General features: G+C 45.6%; 1 protein-coding gene across 1 annotated transcript; it reads left to right on the top strand.

The window, feature by feature from the left end:
• Positions 1 to 11,064, top strand: rab11al (RAB11a, member RAS oncogene family, like). Its single transcript, XM_069175301.1, has 5 exons — positions 1 to 335; positions 5,795 to 5,990; positions 6,370 to 6,563; positions 8,061 to 8,141; positions 9,319 to 11,064. Exons 1-5 carry the CDS (start codon positions 296 to 298, stop codon positions 9,456 to 9,458), a joined length of 651 nt encoding a protein of 216 aa, XP_069031402.1. The 5' UTR covers positions 1 to 295; the 3' UTR covers positions 9,459 to 11,064.

The raw sequence follows: 11,064 nt of genomic DNA, 5'->3' as shown, positions 1-11,064 counted from the left end.
AATGACGCGCCGTCGCTGCCTCGGTAATGACAGAGGAGAAGGAAGACGAGTCGGAACTTTTCTAGCTCGTAGTTGGTCCTTCACTTCATTAATGTCCGACGACTGCAGCAGCTTTTTGGATCCTCGTGCTCTGACAGCTGTTGATTAGTCTCGCTGTCGTCTGGGTTGTCGCGCGAGGCGTGAAGTCGCGAACGGCGTTCGGTTCCGGTGTCGAAGTAAAAAAACAAAACAACAAGAAAACGGCAGAAGTTTTTTGTTCCACTTCGAGTAAAGAAGAGTCGCTGAAAGAGGAACTATGACCAACAGAGAGGACGAGTACGACTACCTGTTCAAAGGTGAGTGGCCGGACGGTTCCTCCAACCCTCCACCTGTCAGCAAGTCATCTGATGCCGAGGTGTCGGGGGTGGTGCCCCCCCCCCCCCCCCCCCCGTGGTGCCTCCGTGGTGCCCCCCCCCCCCCCCCCCGTGGTGCCCCCGTGGTGCCCCCCCGACAACAACGGACGTGGAGACACCTGCTCGTGTGTGTGTGTGTGTGTGTGTGTGTGTGCGTGTGTGTGTGTGTGTGTGTGTGTGTGTGTGTGTGTGTGTGCGTGTGTGTGTGTGTGTGTGTCGCGGGTTAAGCAGCATCTAGCTGTGGAGTCATCATCTCTGCAGGCCGATGATGCAATCATCCCGGGATGCGGGCCGGGGGCGGAGTGGGGGGTCGGGTCGGGTCGGGTCCGGTCGGTCGGTCGGTCGGTCGGTCAGGACGACGTCTCCGACCGGCCTCCACCTTCCAGCTGTGTAGTTCTGCTAACTCACGAACTGGACAGCAAATGTTTCAAATATACCAACAGGTGAAGAACATCTCCGAATAATTAAAAGATTTGATTATTCTCTCATACATAAATATTAATATTTTAACCTGAAATATGTGACTCAAATAAGGGCACAAAATGTCCTGTTTTGTTGACATTTATTTCACTTCCTCATTGTTGGATGATTATAATCATTATTTGTCCTTAAAGAAAAAAGATGCTGTGGCTTTAATACAATTATCAACATCAGGAAAACTTTTGAACTTTTAATAAAGGAAAGAAAATATATAAAACAAACAAGTGAAGAATATATTTCACATTTTTAGACTTGGTTTGTATATATATATATATATATATTTATATATATATAGTTTAAGCTATTTAAAAGTTGTTTAGAAAAGTTTGCCAGATATTTTTAACACCGTGTGGAAACACTTCATCTGCTTTGTCTATTTGATCTCAAGCGAAGAGAAATGAAGCGACCACGATCTGTTCAAACACAGAACACGCATGTGTTGTCAAACTGGAAATACCTGTGTGTGTGTGTGTGTGAGTGTGTGTGTGAGTGTGTGTGTGAGTGTGTGTGTGTGTGTGTGTGTGTGTGTGTGTGTGTGTGTGTGTGTGTGTGTGTGTGTGTGTGTGTGTGTGTGAGTGTGTGTGTGTGTGTGTGTGTGTGTGTGTGTGAGTGTGTGTGTGTGTGTGTGTGTGTGAGTGTGTGTGTGTGAGTGTGTGTGTGTGTGTGTGTGTGTGTGAGTGTGTGTGTGTGTGTGTGTGTGTGTGTGTGTGTCCCACAGGATAGAGGAGACGGTGATTTTTACTCGATCACTCTGGTCACGTTTTCTTTCCGGTGACTAAACCACCGATAAGACATTCAGTCTTTCTTGTTAAACCCGAAAAGACTTCTTCTTATTATTATTCTTTGTTCTCACAACTTCCTGTTTGTCCCTCGCCATCGGACGGTGTGAGTCGAGCTGATGGAGACGTCGTCCCGCCGCCCGACTCATCCCGTCTCTCCCTCGAACTGTTTCGTGGTCATTTTTGATTGACACCTTACGAATCCCGGCACTCTTCTTTCTTCTACTTTTAATTAACAGCACATTTCGCAATACTGCTGAGTAAATTATGGTAAAGCCAAGTGGTGAGCATCAGTGATGTCATCAACCAGCGGTGATGTCACGAGTTCAGAATTTGACCACATTTGGCCCACTGATAGCTGTAACCTCAGCCTGTCAATCAAACACCCCAGAAAACAGGTCTTTTTGAAGTTTATTTTCTAATTAACTGGATTATTTTCAGTTGGACTTCCAGAAAATCAATCTGGATGTCTGAATTCAGTGAATAACACAGAAAACTTTATTAAGTGAGAAAATTTCATTAAAGAAATTGAACGGGAGTCAATGGAAACTGGGCGCTTTTTATTATTTTTGGAGCCAACCTCTAGTGGCACTCTGTGGTATTGCAGCTTTAAGGCGTTTCTGCAATTGGCTTAATTTTTTCAGAGCCGGAAGCTACAAACACTTTTTATATATATATATATATACGACTGTAAATGAAGACGTGTAATTGTGATCTTTTATTCCATTCATGGGGTGTTCAGGACGTCGGGATGAATCTCTCCGAGCAGACAGATCGACTCTCAGATTCTCAGTATTAGTGCGCGTCATTTTTCCGTTGCTACGACGATGCAGGTTTGTGCGGTATAATAGGAGAGCTGTCACCATTTTTTTTTCTTTTTTCCAGCTGAAGAATTCAAAGTCAACAATAGGCGAGTGAATGGGTGTGTAGACGCAGCCGTGACGATACCTGGCTGATGCCAGACGACATGTTAAGTGTTGCATAATGATTTATTTTTTGGTCCTCCGCCCAAAGATCCTTTGTGTCGGACGAAACGGGAGAATCACGGCGTCACACTGTTGTGATTAGCTGTGTGTGCTTCTCATATTTGTCTTTATACATTTTTAACCGACCCATGCGGGGGGAAAGATTTCCTACTTGCGAACGTTAAACTATTGCTTAGTTTATTTATTACTTGTTGCTTCAACAGGATTGCAAACGCAGCGCTCGATTGGTTCATGCAGTTTCAACATTCCTGCACAAGTTCCTGTTTCCTAACAGCAGGGTGGCGGTTTGCTCGGTTTCCCTTTGACACACTGACTCACCTGACATTTGTGGAAGTAGTTTTGTGACAAACACTCTTAACCTACTGATGCCCGCTGCAGTAGGTGAGGACTTCCCTTTTTATTGTCGTGATTTAGTGTAAAGCATTAAAGGCCGTGCTTTATTTATTCAACCAATCAGCAGCCAGCAGTGATGTCATCGTTGGTTTGTGTACGTTATGAATCCTCCAGTTCAGATTCTGTCCGTCACCATCTTTGTTAGTTCGGAGCGGTTCGGAGCAGGAAGTGACCATATTTGGACGAGCTGGGGGAGGAGCCAGCGGTGGATCTGACCGATCTGATCGATCGGAAACCTGACGATACTACGTCCCGCCCACCGATAGCTGTAACCTGACTGCACCACAGACCTGTCAATCAAACAGACACGCCCCCAAAAACAGGTCTTCTTGAATCTTCTTTTCTAATGAATGAGGGATTATTTTCAGATGGACCTCCAGAAAACTAATAAGAAGGAGTGACTTTAGCTAACAACACCGAGATAACTGATGGACACATTTTATTCACTTTGGATTTGATGAGAGAAGTTGAATGGGAGTCTATGGAGCCGGAGGCTTTTTGGAGCCGACCTCTAGTGGCACTCGCTGGTATTGCAACTTTAAGGCCTCATTTTTCAGACCCGGAAGCTACGAACACTTTTATATCCAGTCTGTGGTTTTAAGACTTTTTGTGAATTGTAAAATAGTGTCCCGACAAACTCGGGCAGTTTGTAGAAGGTTTGGATATATATATATATATATATATATATATATTTTTTTTTTAACTTGATACCAACTGACGAGTTTATTATTATAATATAATTTATTAGACAATCGTAACAATCCCCCATATAAAGAATGCATGAATTCATGGCGCCAAAACCACAACGTGGGTTATTTCACGTATTGTGAACTTTCATGTCATCACATTGAGTATCACTTTATATTTAAAGACTAATCACTGACCAGACTACGTACATGAGAGCAGCGTCGCCTCCTGTGGGTCTAATTAACGGGAACCTGAATCCGTTGACTTCGTAGCCTCCTCCATCGTCTCCTCTGTCCCGCTGCTTTAATGTGAAGAGACTCCGGGTGAAGTTACGGCGCTCAACACGTTGATAACAAACAGCTGACAGATACCCGCCAGTCTGATCCTCTGCAGCTCATAACCATCCACTATTACAATAACCAGCGTCTTTACGACGGCGTAAAACACGCCGGCCGTGTTCATATTCTGCTCGTTCAACGGGGGTTTGATTTATTACTCGTATTATCTGTTTTCTTTCACTTGTGGATTTTTGTTGCACTTGAAAAAAATAATAACAAACATCATCGATTTAACATGAAAGTCTGTTTTGGTTCTTCTGCTCTGAAGAAGCAGAAATAAAACCAGCTCTCAGGACCCAGTTTTAAAGTGGCATCTCTACTGCATAGTCATAATTATCAGATATTATAATTATCCTAATATCCTTCCGAATGGATCAATAATGTGTCAGTCCTCCCTAATATATAAACATGGATTTTATTCATATAATATCCAACCAGAACAACTTTATAATACAGTGATTTCTGTAATCGATGTCTCTCGGGGTTAAAACAGACTTTAAACTCTTGCCAGGTGAAGTGTGCTGGCTCCACCTGGATCCAGGTGGTTGTGGTCTGTTGTAACCTCAGTGGGAGTCCCCTGAGTTTCTGCTCGGCCTCTGATGGTCCACAGTGAGTCAGATTTAATTAGAGAAAAAAACTCAACTCAAACCCGGCTCGTTCAGTTTAACGTCTTTGTGCTGTGACGGGCCGTTGAACTTTACGATTAGAGGACGACATCGGAGCCGCACACTGTTTCCCTGAGAAACACTGAGAATTTACTGGATGATGTAAATCTAGAGACTCATGTTGGGTAAAGGGGGGGTGGGGGGCTGGGGGGCTGGGGGGTTAACTAAATCTAGATCATGCAGTAAGGTCGACCTGCTTTGGTTCTTTATTAAGCATCAAACATCAGTGACCTCACCACGTTGGTTTGTGAACGTTATGAAACTTCCAGTTCAGGAAGTGACCATATTTGGATGAGCTGGGGGAGGAGCCAGCGGTGGATCTGACCGATCTGATTGGAAACCTGACGATACTACGTCCCGTCCACCGATAGCTGTAACCTGACTGCACCACAGACCTGTCAATCAAACAGACACGCCCCCAAAAACAGGTTTTCTTGAATCTTCTTTTCTAATGAATGAGGGATTATTTTCAGATGGACCTCCAGAAAACTAATAAGAAGGAGTGACTTTAGCTAACAACACCGAGATAACTGATGGACACATTTTATTCACTTTGGATTTGATGAGAGAAGTTGAATGGGAGTCTATGGAGCCGGAGGCTTTTTGGAGCCGACCTCTAGTGGCACTCGCTGGTATTGCAGCTGAAGACACTTCTGGATCAGAACCATTTTACAGACCTGGAGCTACGAACTCTTTTATATCCCGTCTGTGAGCTCTACTGGATATTTTTCCACTCAGCTCATTTTGTCGTCTTTTAAATGTTTTTGGTGTCGTTTCTGCTCTATGAATTTATCACCAGCCGGTTCGTCGGTGTTGTGTTGGCTAATAACGGCGTTTGTAATCTCTTAAACTCCCATCACACCCAAGAACACGTTTATATCCAGTCTGGTTCCCTGACATCGTTCTGCAGGATCACCGTCTCTTTGTTTTGGCGCCGCCCTGCGTGACCTCGTCCTGACCCTCCTTGTCTTTGTGAAAGGAGGTTGTGTTGCAGCAACGAGTCGAGCCGGTTGTGTCAACGGTGCATCTGACTGCGCTGATCCTTCCCTTTTTCTTTTTGTCCTCCTCCCGTAGTGGTGCTGATCGGAGACTCGGGCGTCGGGAAGAGCAACCTGCTGTCCCGCTTCACCCGCAACGAGTTCAACCTGGAGAGCAAGAGCACCATCGGGGTGGAGTTCGCCACGCGCAGCATCCAGGTGGAGGGCAAGACCGTCAAGGCTCAGATCTGGGATACGGCGGGACAGGAGCGGTACCGGGCCATCACCTCCGCGTGAGTACCGCCCCAGCACCGCTGCGTCGTCATGGGCAACAGTCACGTGATGTTTTGTCCGCATGGTGATTAGGTTATCGTATCCATCGTCCATCCACGAATTTAATTTACAATCCCTTTTTTCAAAAAAAAAAAAACAAAAAAAAAAAACACTTTTTTTAATCAAATCCAGATGATTTTTTTCGGATCGTATTTCGTTACCACCTCGTCGTTGCCACGCCAACCCAACCCAAGCAGACCGAGTCCGATCTGTTCACCTGCAAATAACAAAACAGACAGATCTGTTTTTAATTAAGAAACAATTTTTTTTTAAATGCAGAAGTGTTATTGCAGCTTCCTCCCCACGATTTTGACATCTCCCCCCCCTCCCACCTTGCAGGTACTACCGTGGAGCCGTGGGAGCCCTCCTCGTCTACGACATCGCCAAACACCTGACGTACGAAAACGCGGAGCGCTGGCTGAAGGAGCTGCAGGACCACGCCGACAGCAACATCGTCATCATGCTGGTGGGCAACAAGAGCGACCTGCGCCACCTGCGGGCCGTCCCGACCGACGAGGCCAAGGCCTTCGCAGGTACGCTCACCTTTTAACCTCACGGGAAAATATCTGTGCGATCTGAACACGTTTGATAAAAGTCCCGCCCTGAACACGCCTGTATGGTAATATTCAGTCATAGTCACAGCGCCACCTGCTGGCAACAGGAAATTACATCATTTCCAAAGCTTCTTCCAGCTGGTTGATCGCATCGACATCAAATCAGTTTTCAGTTTTACTATTTTCACACTCGCTCATACTGAAAGGTATTTTACTTAAACGTGTTCTGCAGATGGTAAACGTCCTCGGCTGAGAAGGGAGCAGAGACCTAAAGCTGCTGTTTTAAATGAATTAAACTTTGGTTTATCTTGAGCCCCCTGAGAGTTTCCAGCTTTGTTTCACAGCCTCTCTGTTCACTTCGAGTCTCTCTTCACACGCTTATTGTTTCAGAGCCTTCGACTTGTCTGATTTCGGTGCCGCTGCTTTGACTGGTAAATGACTCCAGGTCGGACTGATTGAAACAAAGAAAGTCAAACACACACAAAAAAAAAACAGTCACTTCCAGTTTGTCTGTAGGAGTTTGTTTTTCTACACCGCCGTACTAATTTATCAAACCTAGTTTACATAAAAACGATGTTGTGGGCTCATCTATGCAAAGTCTGTTATAATGGTACTCCGAGAAGAGCAGCAAATGGACCAATCAGATGCCTCAGCTGTCTCACCCCAATAATGGGCCAATAACTTCATTATAATTTTATACCATAACTTTATTTATAATTGTCATATTTTTTTAGGATTGAAATGTACAAATTATAATTGTTATTATGATTAGTGCTGAAGAAGTAGAAACTGAGAAATGTTATTGTTTTATGAAAAATATGTGCTTATTTAAAATTTTAATGGCAGCAACATGTAAAAAAAAAAAAAAAAAGTTGTGACAGGGTCAACAAAAGACTGGAAAAGTTCTCATCTCACAACATAGGTTACCATGGCAACAGATCAGTGGCATAATTGGCTATAAAAAAGATGATCTGAGAGTGGAAATCACTGCATGGGCTCAGGAACACTTGTGAAAACCATCGTCTGTGAACACAGTTCATCGCTGCGTCCACAAATGCAGGTTAAAACTCTCCAAAGAAGAAACCAGATAGAATCCAGATAGAAACCAGATAGAAACCAGATCCAGAAACATGCAGCAGGAAGAGTTCAGCTGTAAATACGAACGATGACGTCAGAGTTCAGTTCAGCTGTTTGAGGTTTCAGGGTTTCTGTGTCTGCTGTCGATGTTTGAATACATTCATAATGCTGCTTGAAGCCACAGTACAGTTCCTTCACGGTGTCTGATTGTAAATGCAAAGAAATCATTAAATGTCCTTTTAATTACTAAACTGATCGACGTCTGCAAATCAAATAGGAAACGGTTCAAAAATGGACCTTCAGACGTTTGTGATGAGAAACTGAAATCAGCGCCGGAACAAAAACACCTGAAGTTCGAAATATCGTTAACTTGTTCGTTGCATTTTGTGTTTTTTCCAGAGAAACACGGCTTGTCCTTCCTGGAAACATCAGCATTAGACTCTTCTAACGTGGAGCTGGCCTTCCAGACCATTCTCACAGGTGAGCGTTTCATTTATTTTCTCTTTATGTAAAAAAAGAAAAACATAAAGTAAGAAAAAGTTTTAAAAACAGAAGCTCAGCGGCCGTCCAAACTAATTAAGAGTTATAAATGTATGCAGTTCTGGAAGCGTTTCCATCCTAACACAACAACGCCTCGCCTCGGCCACTAGATGGCAGCACAATCCATCCAATCGGCTCTCGACCTCCATCCCTGATGTAAAAAAAAAAAAAAAGAAGCCACCTGAATTTTTTTGAGGTCAAAAACATTTAACAACTTAAAGAAAACCAGAAAACAAGAGTACCAAATGTCCAGAGAAATAAATCCTCGTGTGTTTCCTCCCCAGGAGGAACACGGCCGCACCAACAACTGTATTTTATGTTGGAGATGTGATAACATGGAGGAAAGAAAACAAACCAAACAATTGTTGTGACTCAGTGAACCTTTCAGAGCGCTGAAAGGGACAAATTGACCCTCCGTCAGTGGTCTGTCGTCCGTTTGAATCCCCGGAGGCCTCGGCCCACAAAAACAACTTCAAACCGACCGGCTCCATCGAGTCCACGCTGATAATTAGCTCGTTAAGGGAGGAGCGGTAGTTAGCAGCGCATTAGCACGCCGGTACGCAGTCGACCTTTCGACCCAGAGGAGCTTCTGCAGGTCGGAGGTCACAGAGAGGTCACCTAGAGGTCACAGAGAAATAATCCCGGTTCATCAGCTGTCGGCGTCGATAGGAACGAGTCTCGTTCTGCTTCAGACCTTCAGCAGATTTTATTTCTGGACCGTCGTGCTCCACATCTGGATGCAGGTCTGCTCCCGGGTCGATCAGCTGATCGCCTCCGTTTAAACCCAACCCCCTTCAGAGGCGTTAGTTTGAAGTGTTGGATGAAAACGAAAAGCTTGATCTCCTTATTTTAATGCTAAACCTGCTGCGTATTGTAGCTTCAGACGAAGGCCTAAATTAAGACCCGATCTCATCACGTGACACGACGACGGAAAGAATCCTCGGCAGCTGCCGGGCGTCTCAACAGCAGTTGTTGTTCAGGTTTTTGGGGTTTTTTTGTGCCATGCTGCTTCTCACAATATGTCCCACTTGTTGGCCCACCGGGTTTTAGAGGCCAAAAAAAACAATCCTATAACTTATCTCCTGTCCCCCCCCCCCCTCCTTTCTCACCGCCACAGCCATCTACAACATCGTGTCACAGAGACAGATGTCAGGACGGAGCGACTCGGACTTTTCGCCGGCCTCCAACGTGGTGCCCATCATGGTCGAGCCCACCCAGAACTCCTCCAATAAGGGCGTCTGCTGCCAGACCAACTGAGACTCCGCCTCCTCCTTCACCTGCAGGCGGACGGGAGACAGACAGACAGACAGGCAGACAGACAGACAGGCAGACAGGCAGTAAGACAGACAGACAGACAGGCAGACATGCAGGCAGGCAGTAAGACAGACAGACAGACAGGCAGACAGGCAGACATGCAGTAAGACAGACAGACAGACAGGACTGGGTTTGATTTGTCTCCAACGGGGGGGGGGGGGGGGGGGGGGGGGAGAGTTTTAGATAAACAGTCTAATGAAGAGTTGAACACTTAAGTTTCTGTCAAAGCTTCTTTTAATTTTTTTTTTTACTTGCTTTCAGTTTTACCTCCAACAGACTGACCTTTGACCCCTCCGTCACCGCTCTGTCCTTCCAGTTTGTCCTCCCTAAATGTAGAAAATAATGTCCCTTGAATATTTATTGAACACTAGCTTGACGTCTCGTCCGGCCGAAGGGGTTTCGCTCGCTTCAGCTGGTTCATGCTTCTTTTTTTTTTCCCTGCCTTCAATCGTGTGTGTGTGTGTGTGTGTGTGTGTGTGAGTGTGTGTGTGTGTGTGTGTGTGTGTGTGTGAGTGTGTGTGTGTGTGTGTGTGTGTGTGTGTGTGTGTGTGTGTGTGTGTGTGTGAGTGTGTGTGTGTGTGTGTGTGTGTGTGTGTGTGTGTGTGTGTGTGAGTGTGTGTGTGAGTGTGTGTGTGAGTGAGTGTGTGTGTGTGTGTGTGTGAGTGTCTATGGAGGGCCGAGCAGACTTTTTTTTTTTGTTCCTTAAACTTGCCGTCTGTATTTTGGGGTGGAAGTCGGAGCGGTAACATCCCTCCCTGACGGTGACTCGCACATTTCTTCTCTTGATTGCTTTTGATCTTTTTGTTTTGGGGAGGCTTTCCTCGCTGTGCTCACTTTGTACTCCGCAGATGAGTCATGCCCCTGCAAGCTTTCTGCACAGCGTTAGCTCTGAATGAGAAGCTGTGTGTGTGTGTGTGTGTGTGTGTGTGTGTTAGCTGCATCGCTGGTGGACGGGTTAACTGGCAGCACTGATGACCGCCTCACCTCTGCCCTGAACCTCTGGGTGCTCCAGGAGAGATAAGGGAATTGGTTTAAATGCATGGACAACCCTCTGCTGCTGGTGGGTGGAGGGGTGGATGGAGGGATAATGTTTCAGGGGATGAGGTAGTGAGGGCACTCAGCCCTGCCCTGCTCCTTGTGGTCTCTGATGTACCCGAGATGGCTTGTTTTACTGTAAATGAAATCCTCCACCTTTCTGCCTCTCTCTCTTTCCACCGTCTGTAACTGGAACAGGACTCTGGCCTTCTGGGATCTCCCCGAGGTCTGCCCGGGCTTTCACTTCCTGTCGGAGGCGGGGAGGACTTGGGTTTGTTAGTATCTAATAGTCGAATAGACGAGGAGAGGCTCGGTCAAATCCCCCCCCCCCCCCCCCCCCCCCCAAAAAAAAAAAAAAAAAAAAAGGTGTTGTGGACACGGACTGTGTTTCTCCTGCTGATGTTGGACTCTGCTGGTCTTAAACCGGGTGGTGTAGGTTAGAGCTTTTTAAAACATTCATTCTAATATATGTATATTTGGACTGCATATGTATAAATAAATCTCCTTTGTTATA

The sequence above is a fragment of the Embiotoca jacksoni genome, unplaced genomic scaffold, assembly GCF_022577435.1.
Source record: "Embiotoca jacksoni isolate LCO1_2020_lvr unplaced genomic scaffold, fEmbJac1.0.p SCAF_66, whole genome shotgun sequence".
Classification (NCBI taxonomy): Eukaryota; Metazoa; Chordata; class Actinopteri; family Embiotocidae; genus Embiotoca; species Embiotoca jacksoni.
Note: the sequence above shows the minus strand (reverse complement) of the source record. Positions and strands in the feature narration are given on the sequence as shown.